The 17,954-nt window shown below is 70.5% G+C and overlaps 2 protein-coding genes across 4 annotated transcripts; one reads left to right on the plus strand and one right to left on the minus strand.

The window, feature by feature from the left end:
• Positions 1-976: 976 nt before the first annotated feature.
• TBX21 (T-box transcription factor 21) lies at positions 977-9,749 on the plus strand. 2 transcript variants are annotated; one of them, XM_050985890.1, is made up of 6 exons: positions 977-1,691; positions 7,496-7,650; positions 7,732-7,853; positions 7,936-8,094; positions 8,818-8,879; positions 8,973-9,749. In XM_050985890.1, the coding sequence occupies exons 1-6, from the start codon at positions 1,258-1,260 to the stop codon at positions 9,622-9,624; spliced, it is 1,584 nt and encodes a 527-aa protein (XP_050841847.1). In that variant the 5' UTR covers positions 977-1,257; the 3' UTR covers positions 9,625-9,749. The 2 variants fall into 2 exon arrangements, with proteins under 2 accessions (XP_050841847.1, XP_050841848.1); XM_050985891.1 differs by having other exon boundaries at positions 7,517-7,650.
• Positions 9,750-10,080: 331 nt separating this feature from the next.
• On the minus strand, positions 10,081-17,953 carry OSBPL7 (oxysterol binding protein like 7). Of its 2 annotated transcripts, none has more exons than XM_050985853.1 (22): positions 17,651-17,953; positions 17,395-17,511; positions 17,213-17,266; positions 16,978-17,091; positions 16,784-16,894; positions 16,575-16,695; positions 16,395-16,498; positions 16,214-16,306; positions 15,998-16,127; positions 15,789-15,913; positions 15,578-15,658; positions 15,366-15,497; positions 14,713-14,803; positions 14,248-14,537; positions 12,998-13,135; positions 12,858-12,921; positions 12,668-12,746; positions 12,431-12,575; positions 11,397-11,538; positions 11,190-11,316; positions 10,986-11,108; positions 10,081-10,562 (listed from the first exon to the last, which is right to left on the minus strand). In XM_050985853.1, exons 1-22 carry the CDS (start codon positions 17,951-17,953, stop codon positions 10,454-10,456), a joined length of 2,793 nt encoding a protein of 930 aa, XP_050841810.1. In that variant the 3' UTR covers positions 10,081-10,453. The 2 variants fall into 2 exon arrangements, with proteins under 2 accessions (XP_050841810.1, XP_050841809.1); XM_050985852.1 differs by having other exon boundaries at positions 16,208-16,306.
• Position 17,954: the final 1 nt, after the last annotated feature.

Genomic DNA, 17,954 nt, shown 5'->3' on the forward strand with positions numbered 1-17,954 from the left:
TCCCCATCTCTATCCCTGTCCCCGTCCTTGTCCCCATACCCAGTCCTCCGTCCCTGTCCCCATTTCTGTCCCTTGTCCCCATCTCTATCCTCATCCTCATTTCGTCCCCCTCCCTATCCCTGTCCCCATTCCTGTCCCCTGTCCCCACCCCCCTGTCCCCAGGGGTCACCACCCTGACCCTGACCCCCGGGGGTCCCGGTGTGGGTTCGGTGCCGCCCCCCGGCTTCCCCCGTCCCCCCCGTCCCCACCGCAGCTCCGGAGGGGTCCCCCAGCTGCCAGGAGGGGTGACAGTGGCAGTGCCACCCGTCCCTGCGTGCGCTGGGGGTGTCACCGCGCCGCTGGGAATGGAAACTATTGACGGGAGCGGGGCTGGCCACCGGCCAGGGGCAGCGGCCACCGCGGGCCTGGGGGGGCTCCAGGGGACACCGGGACTTCCCTGGGGGTCAAGGACAGGTGCCGGGATGGCCTGGCCTGGGGGTGGGCACGGGGGTGGCACGGGGTTGGCTCGGGGGTGGCTCGGGGGTGGCACGGCTTGGCTGGGCTGAGCCTCCCGGGCATCTCAGCCCACCCCAAAACAGAGAAGGGCAGGGGAGACCAGAAGGGGCCGGGCCCTCAGCGCCACCCCCAGGCGTGTCACCCCCCCAGTGACTGCAGTGACCCCAGGGCAGGGCAGGACCCCAGCTGTCCCTTCCCTGCGTCCCCCCGGAGCCCAAAACTCCGACAGGAGCGTGGCCCCCCCCGTCCCTCTGTCCCCACACTGTCCCTGTGCCTGTCGCGCGCTCCCGCGTCCCCTCCGCGTGTCCCCCGTCCCGTGGCTGGCCCCCCGCGTGTCGCGGTCCCCGCGGCGCCCCCGGCCCGCCCCCGGCCCGCCCCGCTGGGGGCTGGGGAGGGGCTGCAGGGCGGAGCTCGGTGGCGGAGCCGCTTCTTTGGATAAGAGGCGCGGGGCCGCGGGGACGGGCAGGTGGAGCGCGTCAGGCACCGGCACCGGCACCGGCACCGGGCGCGGAGCCCCCCACGGCACTTTTGGGGTTTTTCCGGCTGCTTTCGGGTATTTTTGCCGGGTTGGTTTTTTGTCCCCGCTCCCTCTTGGCTGTCCCGGGGCCGCAGCCGCTCGGGGTCCCCCCGGTAGCACCGGGCATGGAGCGGGCGGCGGGAGCCCGGCCGGGCGGGCAGCGCTGACCGGCGCCGCGTCCCGGGGCCGCCGCCGGCGGGGACCCCCATGAGCGGCTGAGCGGGGCCGGCGCCCCCCGCCCGTCCATGGGCGCGCTGGAGCCAGGCACCGGAGCGCCCCGGCCCGCCGCCCCCATGCTCAGCGCCGCCGCCAGCTTCGCCAAGGAGCCGCCGGGCCCGCGGGACGCCGCCGCCGCCGCCGCCGCCGCTTTCTTCGGTGATGGAGGGGGACCGGAACCGGGAGCCCCCCCGCTCCCTTACGGCGCTCCCGGCTGCTTCGGCGGCCGGTTCCTGGGGCCCTGCCCGCCCTACCGGGCGCCGCCGCCTCCCGCCGCGCCGGTGGAAGGTTACGCGGGCGCCGAGGGTGGTTTCGGCGGCGGGGGGAGCCCGCTGTGCCCCCCGCTCTGTGCCCTGCCCGGGTACCGCGCGGCCGGGAAGGTGCAGGTGATGCTCAACAATTACCCGCTCTGGGCCAAGTTCCACAAGCACCAGACCGAGATGATCATCACCAAGCAGGGCAGGTGAGCCGGGGGCTCCGGCGGGCTCCGGGGACAGCGGGGACAGGGAGCTGGGGGCGGCGGGGCACTGGGAGGGACTGGCGGGGACGGGGACCGGCGGGACCGGGGTGTGCGGGGACAGGGAACTGTGGCAGGACGCGTGAGGCGACCGAGAGGACAGGGTGGGGACACCGAGGGGAACCTGAGAGCACCGGGGGAACGGGGACAGAAACGGGCAGCGCCACCCGGCACCGGGGATGGCGGGGGTCCGGTGGGGCCACCGGGGTGGGGACACCGCAGTGAGGGGGTGGGACAGACCCCGGGGCTGGCACGGTGAGGGGCTGGGGGGGTCCTGCCTCGTCCCCCCGAAGGGTGGGAGGTGTTTGTGGAGCTGGGGGTGCGAGAGGGGACCCCCGTCCCCTCGTGGGCTTCAAGAAAAGCCGGGGAGGGGGCGGCAAAGCGTCCCAGAGGTCCCCTGGTGTTGTTTCCTTGGGGAGCTGAGGCTTGTGGGAAGGAGAAAAGGGTCTGGGGGTGTCCCCACCTCTATCAGGGAGGGACAGGGGGGTTCGGACCCTCGGGGACAGGGAGGTGGCAGAGGTGGTGGCGCTGCCAGGGGCCTGCAGGCAGCTTTGATCCGGCCCCAGCCCACGGGCCGGATCCGGAGCTCGGCGCTGCAACAAGTGGAGAGGAGCTGCTGCCGCCCCAGAGCGTCGCGGGAGGGTGGGGGGCACCCTGTCCCATCCCTGTCCCCTCTCCGGGGTGGAAAGCCCCCCGTGCTCTGTGACCGGGGGAGGGGCAGCGCTTTGGCCCCGTCCTGGCTGCCAAAAACGCCCTCGGTGACGCCACAGCCGGGCACTCTCTGTCCCCTCCGTGCTGCGGCTCCCGGGGCTGGAGAGGAGTGGGGGAATCTCTGGGGCTCCTCCAGAACCCCAGTTTGGGGGGTCTGGGTGCCACGCAGGCCCTGTGGGGCTGTGGAGTCCCCACGACGTGGGGCAAGGGGAGCCCAACACGCTGACCCCGTCCTTCAGCCCCACCCTGGGGTGATGAGGATGAAGGGAGCCCACCCTGGGGTGATGAGGATGAGGGGAGCCCACCTTGGGGTGATGAGGATGAGGGGAGCCCCACCCTGGGCTGCACTTTGGGGTCTCCCTCCCAGGCCATGGGACCACGGCAGGGATCACACACAGCCCAGCCACCCCCAGATCCCCCCGAGGAGCCCCCAAACCCCGTGCCAGGGTGAATCAGGGCTGCACCCCCTCTCTGTGCCCCCAGCAGCTGGCACAGCCCCCCCCCCAGCCCCTCCTGCCGCGCTGCCCCCCCTGCCCAGCCCCAGCCCCGCGCCCAGGGGTCCCTTTGTGCCCGCGCCCCTCGCCGGCTCGGCCGGGGGACAGATGGTGTCACTTCGATGCTGAGCCCGACCTGCTGGATGTGCTGGAAGTCTAAACACGTTAGGGCCGCTTGGTTTGGCACGGCCGAGCCCGGCCCCGCTCTGCCCGGGGATGCTCCGAGCCCGGCACGGAGGGGGGGACGCGTCCCCAGGGGGTGGCGGGGGTGGCGGCCACCCCAAATTGCTGTTGGTTGCCCGCCGCCCCTCAGGCCCTGCAGGAATGAGCTGAAATTCCGCTTTTTTCCCTCCTTTTCTGCTCTCTCTGGGGGAGTGCCCTCCCTGCTGCACCAGGAGCCGCTGCTGAGGGTCTGGAAATTGGGGGGGGGCCCACAGATCCTATCCCCCCCCGCCTCGCTGCACCTCTGCTTGCATCTCCCAGCCCCAAATCGCCGATTTTGGGGTTTTTCCCATCTCCATCCCCCACCGCGAGGGGCCGCGGGCTCAGGGGGGGCTTGCTCGGTGCAGGGGGGGCTCACGGCGAGCCCAGCCCGGGGAGAGCCTCAAACCCAGAGCCACAGCACATCCGCTTCCCCCGACCCGGAGCTGCTGCTGCGGCCTGCGGGGCCGGGCTGCAGCGCTGCCGCGACAGGAAAAACCCGGCGGGGCTCGAGGGGGCCGAGAGCCCCAAAACCGGCACCCGGGGGGGCTGCACCCCCAAACCCGGGCTGGGGGCTCCGGGGCAGGCAGGGCTCTGCAGCCCAAACCCCGGGCTGGGGGCTCCGGGGCAGGCAGGGCTCTGCACCCCCAAAACCCGGGCTGGGGGCTCCGGGGCAGGCAGGGCTCTGCACCCCCAAAACCCGGGCTGGGGGCTCCGGGGCAGGCAGGGCTCTGCACCCCAAACCCGGCTGGGGTCCGGGGGGGGCTCTGCCCCCAAACCGGCTGGGGCTCCGGGCAGGCGGGCTCTGCAGCCCTCCCGGCTTGGGCTGAGGGGTGCTGCCCCCCGCGACCCCCGCGGAGGAGCTGGGGCTGGGGGGGACACGGTGGCGCTGGGGGTCACCCTGCTGGCACCGCTCCTGCTGTCCCGTGCCATCCCGAGCCATGCCAGCCCGGCCTGAGCCAGCCCAACCAGCCCGCTCCAGACATCCCCGGTGGCTTCCTGCGCCTGTCCCTGTCCCTGTCCCCGTCCCCGTCCCTGTCCCTGTCCCTGTCCCTGTCCCTGTCCCCGTCCCCGTCCCTGTCCCTGTCCCTGTCCCCACTGTGTCCCTGCTGCTCCCGGGCCCTGGCAGGGCAGGATCCCCGCGGAAAGCCCCGAGGACTCGCCGGGCACGGGGAATTCCTGCCGGGGCTGGCACTGCCCTTTGGGGTGGCACTGCCCTTTGGGGTGACACAGAGCTGGCCCTGCCCTTTGGGGTGACACAGGGGCTGGCTCTGCCCTTTGGGGTGACACAGGGGCTGGGCTGACACTGCCCTTTGGGGTGGCACAGGGGCTGTCCCTGTGCTTTGAGGTGACACGAGGGGCTGGCTTTGCATTTCGAGGGGACACGAGGGGCTGTCCCTGTCGCTGGGGACACAGAAGGGCTGTCCCTGCACTTGGGGGTGGCCCAGCGCTGCCTTTGGGGGTGCAGGGGCTCTCTCTGCCTTTGGGGACACCGGGGTGGCTTTGGGGACACGGGTCCGACGGGTGTGAGGGGTGGCCGTGCAGGAGAAGGGACAGCAGAGGTGGCAGCTCCGTTTGGGGACGCTGGGGATGGCTGTCCCGGGCTGGCAGGGGCTGGGGACAGGCAGTGCCAGGCTGGCAGGGTTGGTGCGGACATGTTGTGACTTGTCACCGTGTCCTGCCGCGCTGTGACATTTAGCTGTGCCCTGTCACCCACACGGGCCGTGCAGCTGGGCTGTGCAGATGTGCCGTGCCACGCCACCCTGCCGTGTCACCGCCTGTCACCTGTGCAGCCCTGCCGGGTCACCGTGTGTCACCGGTGGCACACCAGGCACACTGGGACTCGTCCGGCTGTGCCACCGTGCTGTGGCACCATGGCGTGCACTGCCACGTCACTGTGCCATGTCCCCATGCCATGCATCGGTGTGTCACCACTGTTCCATGTCACCGCGCCATGTCCCCATGCCATGTCACGGTGCCATGCATTGCCTTGCCACCACCATGCCATGTCACCCAGCCCTAGCCCCGTGTCCTGTGCCGTGCAGCGGGGGCTGGCCCATGTCCCTTGTCCCATGTCCCATGCCCCTTGTCCAGTGTCCCATATCCCTGTCCCATGTCCCTTGTCCCATATTCCGTGTCCAGTGTCCTATGTCCCATGTCCCCTGTCCCCTGTCCCCTGTCCCACGCGGCCCCGGTGCCTCCTGCTGTCCCCTCGCTGTCGCCGGGGGAGGCTCAGGAAGCCGCAGCCCCCCCGAGCCTGCCGGGGCCGGGGGCTGGGGAGGCTCTGGGGGGTTTGGAGCCCCCGGCCCTCCCCTGCTCCCACCTGGCCACCCTCCGTGTGTCCCACCCGCAGTGTCCCCTGTCGCCAGCTGTCCCCTGGCTGTCCCCACGCGGTTCGCACGGGGACAAACCCCGAGCGCCGCCACTTCAACCCCCCGAGGGTGACACCAGCGGTGCCCCCCGGCCCTGGGGGCACCTCCCAAACCGCAGTGCCCGGCCCGGGGCGGCCGAGTCCTGCCCGAGCGGGGCCGGGGGTTAAAAATAAAGGCGAGGCGGGCGCGGTTTCGGTGCCGCCGCCGCCCTGCCGTGCCCGGCCCGGCCCGTGCGGTTTCCCCGCGGCGGCGGCGGCAGCGTGTGAGCGCCGGGGCTCGGCTGGCAGCGCTGTGGGAGCGAAAGGCAGAAAAACCCAGCCCAGGGGAGCTGTTTTGTTCCTCTGCGCTCGCTGCAGAGCTGGGCTGGTGCAGCAGAGCCGGGAGCTCCCCCGGCCGCCCCTCCGAGCTCCCGGAGGGTTTTAGAGCGGTCCCGATTTTTAACCCGCGGCTGGAACACCCTGAGCTCGCTGCGGAGGAGCTGCGAGCCCGGGGAAGGTCCCGCTGGGGACACGGAGGGGACAGCGGGGTCTGCGAGGGCCCGGGGGGACCCGGGGGGACCTGGGGGGACCCGGGGGGACCGGGGTGCTCAGGGCCAGCGCCGGTGCGGAGCGCGGGCAGCTCCTCGCCACGGCCGCTGCCTGCTCCGCTTCTTTCTCTTTTCACTTCTCCTGTCATCTTTATCGTTTTCTGCATCTTCTTTTTATTCTTATTTTTACTATTCTCTGTTCTTGTTTTTAGTCTTTATCTTCTCCTTCTTTCTCTTCTCCTCCCTATTCTTCATTTTTTCCTTTTATTTTTTCAATTATTTTTCATTTTTCTCTTCCTTTTTCTTCTTCTTTTTCTATTTTCTCTTCCTTTCCCCCTCCCCTTCTTTTTCTCAATCTTCGTTTTATTCTCTTGTCTTTTTCTGGCTTTTTTTTTTTTTTTTCTCTCACATTTTTTTCTTTCTCTTTCTATTTTTCCTTTTTCTTCTCTTTCTTTTTCTATTCCCCTCTCTCTCGCAAGGGCGGTTTTGAGTCAGCCTCCACCCGCTGACTTTTCTTTCCACTGCCCTTCCCCCGGCGCTGCCCCGGCCCCGCTTCCTGCGGGGGGGCCCGGACCCCCATTTCCCCCGTGCGCCCCCTCCCCTCAGGAATTCGGGGTGAGCCTCCCCTGGGGGGGGGGGTGGCCCCGAATTGAGGGGTGCCCGGGGGGGTTTCTGCCGGGGGTGACATTGATGGGGCGGGGGGGGGGACACACACACACCGGTGTCCAGCTCCGGCCACCGGAGCTCCTGAAGTTGCCAAAATTCCACGGCAGGGAGCCGCGGGGGGGCCGAGCCGGGGCCCGCAGCCATGGCTGGAGGCCTCGACACCGACCTGAGGTGGCCACTGGGGCTACTGGTGCCACTGGGGGCTACTGGGTCTACTGGGCCACTGGGACCACTGGGACCACTGGGGCCACTGGGGCTACTGGGGCTACTGGGCCTAGTGGGCCTAGTGGGGCTACTGGGGCTACTGGGCCACTGGGACCACTGGGGCTACTGGGGCTACTGGGGCGAGCGGCCAGCGATGGGCACGAGGGCAGAGCAGGGAGCAGAGTTCTCCTGGCCCACTTTGAGGGGACCCCCGGGGGGCAGCGGGGCGCAGCCCCGGGGGGTGGCAGCTGCCGGCCCGTGGTCCCCCCGGTGCCACCGTGTCCCCTTCCTGCCCTTGGCGCGGGCTGGCGCCCAGCCCGAAATAGCAGCGGTGTTGGTTTCCGAGCCGGAAGGTGCTTGGGGAGGGGGAGGAAGATACCGGGGGGGGGGGGGATCGGCCCCGACAGCAGCCCCCAGCTGCCAGGGTCACTCAGCTGCTCACGGGCACCCGGCCGGCCGGGGGGTGGGCACCGCGCTGCCTCAGTTTCCCCATCACCACCCACCCCCTTTACCCACCCTATGCACCAAGGGCCGGGCACGGGGGTGACAGTGTCTGTGCCTCTGTCCCCTCCCCAGGCGAATGTTCCCCTTCCTCAGCTTCAGCCTGTCGGGGCTCAACCCCGCGGCGCACTACAGCGTCTGCGTGGACGTGGTGCTGGTGGACCAGCACCACTGGCGCTACCAGGGCGGCAAGTGGGTGCAGTGCGGCAAAGCCGAGGGCAGCATGCCAGGTAGGGGCCCTGCCCGCCCTGCCCCGGCCCCCTGCCCCTGCCGGGCTGGGGGTGACGCCGCGGCCGCTGTCCCCTGCCCAGGGAACCGCCTGTACCTGCACCCCGACTCGCCCAACACGGGCGCGCACTGGATGCGCCAGGAGGTTTCCTTCGGCAAGCTGAAGCTCACCAACAACAAGGGAGCCTCCAACAACGTCGGGCAGGTGAGGGGAGGGTCCCGCCGCCCTGGCAGCTCGCTGGGACCCCCCCTGACCGCTCGCTGTCCCCCCCCCCCCCCCCACACAGATGATCGTGCTGCAGTCGCTGCACAAGTACCAGCCGCGGCTGCACGTCACGGAGGTGAAGGAGGGCGAGGGGGAGGACGGGTACCCCTCCCCACACACCCACACCTTCGCCTTCCCCGAGACCCAGTTCATCGCCGTCACCGCCTACCAGAACGCCGACGTGAGTGCGAGACCCCCTGCCCGACCCCGGCATGCACCCCCCCCAAAAACCCCCCAACATCACAAAAACTCCTGCAACCCCCCCCAGAGTCCCCCCCGGAACCAGACAGGCTGTCCCAGTGTCACCACAGCAACCCAAACCCGCCCCCAGAGCAGCCCCTTAACCCCCCCCAGCCACACCCAGGGTGTGCTGGGCTTCGGGGGGACCCCCCTGGCACCCCCCCAGGCCGGCCCTGCCTGCCAGCACCCCCGTCTGCAGCGTCCCTGCCACCCCAGGTACATTCCCTCAGCATCCCAGGACCTCCCCCTGCATCCCCTCAGCATCCCAGAGGCCTCTGAGACTTCCAGAACCACCCCTGATCCTTCAGCACCCCCCGATCCCTCCCAGAACCTTCCCCCAGCATCCCAGGACCTCCCCCTGTGTCCCCTCAGACCCCCAGGACCTCCCCCTGTGTCCCCTCAGGCTCCCAGGATCTCCCCCTGTGTCCCCTCAGGCTCCCAGGATCTCCCCCTGGATCCCTCCAGCCTCCCCCTGGATTCCCCACTGCCCCCCAGGACCATCCCACACACTCCAGTACCCCTCCCCCAAACCCCTTCAGCATCCCCCAGCCCCCCCAGCCCCCCAGCCCTGGCCAAGGGTGGCATTCTGGTGGGATGGGGGGAAGGGGACACCCCGGGGGAGGGACCAGCTGCCAGCAGCCCCCCCAAAGCCCCCTCCCCTCAGATCACCCAGCTGAAGATCGACCACAACCCCTTCGCCAAAGGATTCCGGGACAACTTCGACTCGTGAGTGCCCCCTCCCCTCTCCCTCCTGTCCCCCCCGCTCCCCTCCCAAAGGAGCGACCCCCCCCAAAGCCCACCGTGCGCCCCCTCCCCCAGGATGTACGCGGCCTCGGAGAGCGACCGCCTGACCCCGTCCCCGCCGGAGGCTCCGGGCTGCCAGCAGCTGCTGCCGGCGCCGCGCTTCCAGCCCTTCCTGCCCGAGCAGCTCCCGCTGCCCCCGGGCCGCTTCTTCGGGGGGGAGCGGGGGGCCGCGCTGCCCCTGCCCCCCAAAGACCCCCCGCCCTGGTACTTCCCCCCGCAGCAGCCCCCCGCCCCCGGCGCGCTGGACTACGGCGGCTTCGAGGGGGGCTACGGGGGGGGCAAACTGGTGCCCTACGGGGTGAAACCCTTGGCGCTGCCCCCCGCCCCGCACCCGGCCCTGCCCTACTACCCCGAGGGGCCGGGGGGCTTCGGGGTGGCGGGCGGCTGGAGCCCCGGGCAGTTCGGCCCCAAGGGCGGCGCCGCGGCTCTGGGCTGGTACCGGGAGCCCCGCGAGGAGAAGGGCAAGGAGCCGGAGGGCTGGGCTACCGAGCCCTCCGCCGCCCTGGCCGCCGGGGACTCGTCGGACTCGGGGCCGTACGAGTGCAAGCGGCGGCGGGTGTCGCCGTACCCCTCGAGCACCGAGAGCTCCTCCCCGCCCCGCAACGGCGACACCTACGACAAGGACCCGCTCGCCGACGGCGGCTACTACGGCTACTACGGCAACTGAGCCGCGCCGGGGGGCGAGCGGGGGGTCCGACCTCCCGGACACCCCAAATCTGGGTGTCACCCACCCCCACGTCCTGGCACGGCTGGCACGGGGGGGCTCGGCCTGACAATCAGCCCCCGGTGCCACCCCGGAGGGGCGGCGGGGGCCGGCGGGGAGGGGACGGGCGGGGGGGGACGGTGGGGAGGGGGTTTTGGGTGTGGGTGGTTTTTAAGGGACGGGGGTTAATGCTGAAGTATTTATTGAGCCCCCCCCGCGCCCGGTGTGGGGCGGGGGGCAGCAGCATATCGCAATAAAGGGGACACTGTGGGACACGGCTCTGTGCGCCTGGGGGGGGAAACTGAGGCACGGAGGGGGTGGGGGGGGACTTGTGCATCCCCAGCCTGATTTGGGAGGGGGTCCTGAGCCCCCCGGGGGTAACGATGGGTGGGAGGGAGAAGGAATCTCTCTGCACACCCCAACTCTTCACAGCCTTTATTAGAGCAGCCCCTGTGCACAATTTGGGGGGGGGGGGCAATGGGGTCTTCCCGCCCGCGGGCACCCTGCGACCCCCTAACCCCCCCCTTATCATCCTGTGCCCCCAGGGCAGGGGGGCACTGCCAGCCCCTGCCCCAAAGTGCCTCAGGTGTCCCCAAGGCGCTGCCCCGGGGCGGGGGGGAGGCATTGCCAGTGCCCCCCTCCCATTTTTACATCACAGTTTTACTGAAACAGCGGCAAAATGGCTCGGAAAGGGGGGGGGGGGGTCTGCACCCCCAGTGCTGGGGGGACCAGCCCCGCTGCTGGGCACTGCCGTGAGGAGCTGGGGGGGCTCAGCACCCCCCGGGCCGGGGATCTACCAGAGCACGGCGCTGTCCAGGTGGGAGAAGCCGGGGTCCAGGCGCAGCTTCCAGTAGGTGTTGTTGGTGACCCACGACTCCTTGCCACTGGCATCTGTCACACGCCTGGGCGTGGGGTGGGGGCACGGTTGGCACTTCCAGGGGGGTTTTCCCACTCCCCGAGAGCCCCAAGGCCCCCCGAGAACCATCAGAGGGGTCTCGCCATTCCTTTAAATCCCCCACATCTCCCCGAACCGTGGGGTGGCTTCCCATGGGGGGGTTCCCCCTTCCCTGAGAGCCTCACATCCTCCTGAGCCTTGGGGGTCCTCAGGGCTCTCGAGGGGGGCTTTCCCCAGTCCCTGCGAGCCCCACGCCCCCCTGGAAGTCCCACACCCCTCCGGGCCATGGGGTGCTCCCAAGACTCCTGGGAAGGGTCTCCCCATGCCATAAGAGCCCCCATCCCCTGAGCCAAGAGCGGCCCTCAGGACCCCCAGAAGGCCTCTCCATGCCCCGAATGCAGGGGTCCCCAGCCCCGGGAGCCCCCCGGACCTGAAGAACCGAGCCTGGTGGGTGATGTTGTTCTCCTCCATCACGCGGCGCCGGTCCCGCTGCAGCTGCTCGATCTGCCGCTTCTGCGCCTCGGCCGCCGGCACGTTCCCCTCCTCCAGGTACCTGCACGGGGAGCACGGCACGGGGCTGTGAGCACCTGGCCGGCCCCGGCCCGCCCCGGCCCGGCCCCGGCGCGCCGCTGACCGCTGGTCCGGCCGCAGCCGCGTGTCCGTGGAGGGCAGCACCCGGCGCAGCTCCGGCGTCAGCTCGTTCAGCTCCAGCGCGAACTGCGTGAAGCCGTAGCTCCTCTCGTGGTCGCGGGGCATGGGGTCTGCGTGGGGGGCGTGGGGGCGCTCAGAGACCCCCTCCAAGGTGGGGTACCCCCCCCCGGGCGGTCCCCCCGGTCCTTACTGGCTTTCCAGACGCACTGGCCCGGGGCGGGCCCGCGGCGCAGCCCCTCGTGCCACTTGCCCGCCAGGCGCTCCACGGCCGTCCCGCTGCGGCTCAGCACCGCGCCCTGCACCTCGTTGGCCCCCGCGCCCCAGTACCGCGCCTGCGCCAGGGGCGGGGTCAGCGGGAGGGCGGGGCTGGGGAGGGTGTGGCTATGGCAGGGTGGGGCCAGTGGGGAAAGGGTGGGGCCAGGAGTGATGGGAGGAGCTTTCTGGAACTGGGTGCAGTCATTGGCTGTAGGAAAAGGGTGTGGCCATAGGAAAAGGGTGGGGCCAGGAGTGATGGGAGGAGCTTTCTGGAGTTCGGTGCAGTCATTGGCTGTAGGAAAAGGGTGTGGCCATAGGAAAAGGGTGGGGCCAGGAGTGATGGGAGGAGCTTTCTGGAACTGGGTGCAGTCATTGGCTGTAGGAAAAGGGTGTGGCCATAGGAAAAGGGTGGGGCCATGAGGAGGAACCTTCTGGAAAGGCTGGAGTAATTGGAAAGGGGCGTTGTCACCACTGGGAAAGAGCGGGGCAATGAGGAGGAATCTTCTGGAAAGAGTGGAGTAATCGGAAAGGGGCGTGGTCACTGGGAAAGGGTGGGGCCACTGGGAGAGGGTGTGGCTATTGGAAAAGGGGGGGGCAATGAGTGGTGGGTGGAGCTTTCTAGAAAGGGTGGAGTCACTGGGAAAGGGTGGGGCTATGATGGGTGGGGTCATTTGGAAAGGGCAGGGCTACTGGGGAAAGGGCGGAGCCATGAGTGATGGGCAGAGTAATTGAGAGAGGGTGGGGCACTAGGGGGTGGGGTCAGTGGAGAAAGGGAGGGGCTATTGGGAAGGGGTGGAGCCACACATGATGGGTGGGGCCAGACAAGGGGCGGGGCACCAACAGAGCGTTTAATTACCAAGTAAGTGATGGGGCGGGGCCACAGCTGAGGGGGCCAGGGGGTGATAATGCAGAGGGGCGGGGTCAGGGCGGTGGGTGGGCGGGGTCAGGGCACGGAGGGGTGGGGCACACCTTGCAGAAGGTGAGCTTGCAGTGGTAGGAGGCGTCGCGGGTGTTGCGGATCAGCACCTCGCCGTAGTGCTCGATCCAGCGCGGCCCGCTCAGCACGTTGTGGATGCACGTGGTCACCTTGTTCCACTCGTAGTGGTCCCCGGTCCTGCGGGCAACGCCCTCGTGGGTGGGCACGGAGGGTGGGGGGCGTGGGGGCGGGGATATGGGGGGGGCCCACCTGTGGGGCTGGGGTCTCACCTGGGCAGCTGGACATTGACGGTGCCCATGGGGACGATCTCCAGGGATTTGCCCCAGAATTTGTTCTTCCACCTCATGTCTGGAGGAGGAGGAGGAGGAGGAGGAGGAGGAGGAAGAAGAGGAGGTGAGACCCCCAGCCCCCCACCCTGGGGGGACCCTCCCGGTGCCCGACGCCCTCCCGGGCTCTCACCTTGCCAGAAGACAAAGTTGTCGGACTCAGCGTGGCAGGCGGAGATGGGAGGGTGGTGGGAGACCTGGGGGGACAAGGAGGGACGTGCCAGCGCCCCGCCCAGCCCCGGGGTGCCCCCCGGGACCCCCGCCCGTGCCCACCTGCTCGCTGATGAAGCGGAAGCCGCGGTCGGGCCGCACGCACTCGTAGGTCTCGCCCAGCACGGGGTTGAAGGGTTTGCTGCCCGCCCGGTAGTAGGTGGAGGCGTAGGCAGACACGGCAAAGGCGGCCACGTACACCTGCCACAGTGCCACCGTGCCACCGTGTCACCGTGTCACCGTGTCACCATGGCCACCGCGACACTGCCACCGCGCCCCGCACGGGCACACGCCCGCCCTGCCCGTCCCCACAGGAGATCCGTGTGTCCTCAAGCACCTCTGAGCACACTAAACCCTCAAAGTCGCCCTGCTCCACACGACTTTGGGGTCCCCCCGTGCCCCCCAATTCTCCCTGTCCTCACATAACCTCAGGGTCCCCAATGTCCCCAAAATCCTCAATTCTCCCTGTCCTCACATAACCTCAGGGTCCCCAGTGTCCCCAAACCCCCAGAGTCTCCCTGTCCCCACACGACCTCGGGCTCCCTGAAACACCCTCAAACTCCCCAACTCCCCTCATGTCCCCCAAACTTCTGCTGAGTCCCCTGAGCCCCCCCACCTCCTGTGGCCTGTCCCCAAAGTCCTTCATGGCCCCCAGCCATGTCCCCTCGCTCCTGTGCCCCCTGTGACCCCCTGAGCTCCTTCCACACCCCATGAGCCCCCTGCACCCCCTTCCCCTGGACCTCCCCGTGCCCTCCTTGTCCTCAAAGTCCCTCGTGTCCTCCTGCCCCGGGCTCCCCTAAATCCCCCTCGTGTCCCCACTGCCCCCCGGTGTCCCAGTTCCCCCGCTCTCCCGGTTCCCCCGGTGTCCCGGCTCCCCCCGGTGTCCCGGCTCCCTCGCTGTCCCAGTTCCCCCGGTGTCCCGGTTCCCCCGCTCTCCCGGTTCCCCCGGTGTCCCGGTTCCCTCGCTCTCCCGGTTCCCTCGCTGTCCCGGTTTCCCCCCGGTGTCCCGGTTCCCCCGCTGTCCCGGTTCCCCCGGTGTCCCGGCTCCCTCGCTGTCCCAGTTCCCTCGCTGTCCCGGTCCCCCCGCTCTCCCGGTTCCCCCGGTGTCCCGGTTCCCTCGCTGTCCCGGTTCCCCCGGTGTCCCGGTTCCCCCGCTGTCCCGGTTCCCCCGCTGTCCCGGTTCCCCCGCTGTCCCGGTTCCCTCGCTGTCCCGGTCCCCCCGCTGTCCCGGTTCCCCCGCTGTCCCGGTTCCCCCGGTGTCCCGTTTCCCCCCGCTCTCCCGGTCCCCCCGGTGTGCCGGCTGCCCCCCTCACCAGGCGCTGCCGGGGGTCGCGGGCGCGGCTGGCCCTGTCCAGCAGCTCGCTGTACTCCAGCTCCTCGCAGAGCCGCTGCAGGGTGTTCAGCGGCTCGTTCAGCTGCACGGGCAGCGCCACGCGGGACAGGTCCTTGCCCACGCTGCTCCGCAGGAGCCCCCACAGGCTCACGTCCCCCGAGGGCGCGGGGGGCGCGGGCAGGCGGCTCCTCCGCCGCGGGTCCGGCCCCGGCAGCTCCAGCGGCGGCTCCAGCGGCGGCGGCTCCGCCGGCAGCCCCGGGCGCTCCGCTCCTGCCGGGCAGCGGCCGGTGGGACGGAGCCGACCCCTCCCCGGAGCTGCCCCTTCCCCTCGGTTCCCCCCGTCCCGTGTCGCTGCATCCGCCTCGCTTCTCCCTTCCCGCACCTCCGCCGGTGCCCCCTCCCTCCCCGGTGCCCTCCCCGGGGCCCTCCCCGGTGCTCCCCGTACCTGTCGGGGGGCGGCCCGGCCCCCCCGGCTCGGTGGGCTCCTCGCAGACGCTGGTGGTGACCTCGCTGATGCACGACTCGTCCTCCGAGGGCTGAGGAGGCGCAGGGACCGTCGGCGGCTTCGGGGGTCCCGGGGGGACGGGGGGGATGTGGGGGGGACCCCCTGGAGGGGGCGGGTGGGGCGCTACCGGGAAGGCCCCCCCCGAAAGGGTGGGATGAGGCCCGGGATCCTGGGATGGGGGTGTCGGGATGGGGGTGGGTGCCGGTGGGGGAGCAGCGGCGGGGGGGGCACCGGCAGCACCCGGCCCCCGCCCCCGGGCTCAGAGACTGCGGAGACCCCGAGAGCGGGGAGGGAGGGGGCTGCGGGGGGGTGGGGGGGACACGGGGAGCGGGGGGGATCCAGGGGCTGGGGGGGACACGGGGAGCGGGGGGGATCCAGGGGCTGGGGGGGACACGGGGAGCGGGGGGGATCCAGGGGCTGGGGGGGACACGGGGAGCGGCTCTCGGGCTGGCTAATGACGTGGGACGGGGGAGAGAGAGGGGACAGATGAACCCAGAGCAGCGAGGGGTGGCCGGGGGTCCGCAGAGCCCCCTCACCAGCAGAGCCCCCTCACCAGCAGAGCCCCCACCAGCAGAGCCCCCCAAGCCCCTCACCTCGTTCTCAGAGGAGCTGGCGGAGAGGAAAACCTCGCAGGCATCGAAGAACTCGGTGTGCGAGTCGGCCAGCGAGACGATGCTGCGGTTGGAGAGCTGCTGCTCCCGGCCCTTGGCGGGCAGCGCGTCCGGCTGTGGGGACAGCCACCGGCTCAGCCCCCGCCCCGGGGGGGCCACAGCACCCCCAGGCCGCCCCATCCCACCCCCCTGACCTCATCCGGGTGCAGCGAGGCGAAGGAGTCCAGGGTGGTGTCGGAGGACACGGACAGGGAGTGGAAGCGGCGCAGGGCGGGCTGTGGGAAGGGCGAGGCTGAGCCGAGCCCCCCCCGGCCGGTCCCCTCCAGCCAGGACAGGGCTGGCAGGGACAGGGGACCCCCAGCCCCCTGCTGAGACCCCGGAGCAGCACCCGAGGCGCTCCCTCACCCCGGCGGTGCCGGCGCTGCCGGGCCGCGGGGCCGGGCACTGCCGGTCCAGCGCCTGCCGCATCTCCTCCAGACGGGCCCTCTCGGCCACCAGCGCGGCCACCACGCTGCTCAGCGAGCCGTGCACTGCCGGGGGACACGGTGGGCGTCAGGCACCCCAAAACCCGCGCCGGAACCCCCGGCCAGGCGCAGCCCCCCGGGCCATCGCACCTTTCTGGGCCAGCACCCAGAAGCTGCGCTGCAGCTGGCTGTACTCCGGGGGCACGCTGAAGGGCAGCTGGCTCTGCGACGGCTCCAGGTAGCGCGACAGGTTGGGGACAGAGCCGTGCAGGCGGCCCACCTGGGGGGGACACGGGGCTCAGTGGGCTCACCCGGGGGTGCCCAGGTGGTGGCAGAGCTCGGGTGGGGGTTCCGGCTCACCCTCACCCTGCCGATGGTGTCGTCCTTGGCAAAGCTCTGCGTGCACCAGATCTTGGTGCTCCTCCGGCCCTTCTTGGGCCTCTCCGTGGCAGCCGAGGGCTGTGAGGGAGAGGAGGGGGCTGCAGCCAGACCCTCCCCAGGAAGGGGGGGCTCGGGACCCCCTCCCTCACGTGGCCGTCCCTCTCACCTGGCCGCCGGAGATGAGCGGGGCCGAGGGGATGCGGTGCAGGGCCTCCAGGTGCTGGAGCATTCCCGTCAGCTCCTGCAGCTTGGCCTGGCACTCCGACAGCTCTGCCAGGGGCACAGGGGTCAGGGAGGGGGCACAGGACCCTGCCCAGCCCCACACGGCCCCTCGGGCTCCACTCACCGGCCGAGCAGCGCTCCAGCCCCTCGCTGTCCTTCAGCCAGGCGCTCACCTTGTCCCGGGAGCTGGCCAGCGTGGACAGGGCAGGGGCACTGCCCGAGGGCAGCATCCGCGTCCACTGGCCCTGCAGCGGGGCACAGAGGGCACTGATCGCTGTCAGGAGCCACTCGCCCAGGCCCTGCCTGGCGCTGTCACCCCGAGCTGTCACCCACCTGCGTGCTGGTCCCCGTGGGACCCCCCGGGGGACACGGCCCCGGCCGCTCGCCGTGGTGGTGGGAGCACAGGCTGCTCACCCAGCTGGAGAACACCTCCGGGGACTTGATCTGGGGGACAGGGCCGAGTTGGAGGGGACACCACCTGATGTCCCCAAGCCCGTGCCACCCCAGCTCCAGCCTCCCAGCGGCACCTTGAGGTGATAAATGTTGTCCTCAGTGTCCAGGTCAACCCTCTGCGCCTTCTTGTTGACGGACATGACGGACTGCCGGACATCGATGGCACCGTGCAGTTTGCCCTTGAGGACCTGGGGGGCCCAGGGGCGCCCGTCAAGGGGACAGACCCCCCTTTCTCAGGGGGCCATGGGGGTGTCCCCAGCCCTGAGCCCCCAGGGAGGCTGCGTGGCCACAGCCTGGGCACACACTCACATCCTGGCGCGTGGTGGAATATTTCAGGATCCCGTTCTCCAGCACGAAGTACCGCTGGGGATGGAGGGGAAGGTTTGTTTGGGGAGGGGGTGCAGACAGCAGCCCCTACAGCCACCCCCCCCGCCCAAATCCTGCCAGGAGCAGCCGGGCTCACGGCTCCTGGTGCCAGCTCTGCCTGTTACCTTGTGCCAGCCCTTCAGGGGCCATTTCCTCTTCTTGAGCAGGTACCCCTCGTGCCGCTGCGGCTGCTGCCCGGGGCTGCCCCGGGGCTCCTCCACCACCTCCCAGCTCTCCGAGCCCTGCGGGGACAGGGGTCAGCGTGGGGGTCCCTCACACCAGAGGCTGCTGCCCACCTCATCCCCAGGCAGAGACAGTGGGTACCCCCAGCCCCCACAGCCTCCCGCGGTCACTGTGAGCCCCCCGAATGCAAAGGCAAACCTGCTGGACGCTGCTGTGCTTGGAGGACACGGTGCTGTTGGAGCGGGACAGGGCCCTCTTCGGAGAGCACGGGTCCTTCTCGTGGCTGCCCATGGCCGGCGAGCAGAGGGGGCAGGGGGCGCCGGGCCGAGCCCCCCCTCCCGTCGGGGCTGCGAGGCCGGGGCTCCGAGCTCGGCCGTCACGGCGGGAGCCGCTGCGGGGGGGACACGGCCGGTCAGGGAGCTCGGGGACGGCCCCCGCAGCCCCGCGGGGACAGGAGGTGGCAGGGATGGCCCCGTGCCCAGCGCCCGGAGGGCTCTGCATG

The sequence above is a fragment of the Serinus canaria genome, chromosome 27, assembly GCF_022539315.1.
Source record: "Serinus canaria isolate serCan28SL12 chromosome 27, serCan2020, whole genome shotgun sequence".
Lineage (NCBI taxonomy): Eukaryota > Metazoa > Chordata > Aves > Passeriformes > Fringillidae > Serinus > Serinus canaria.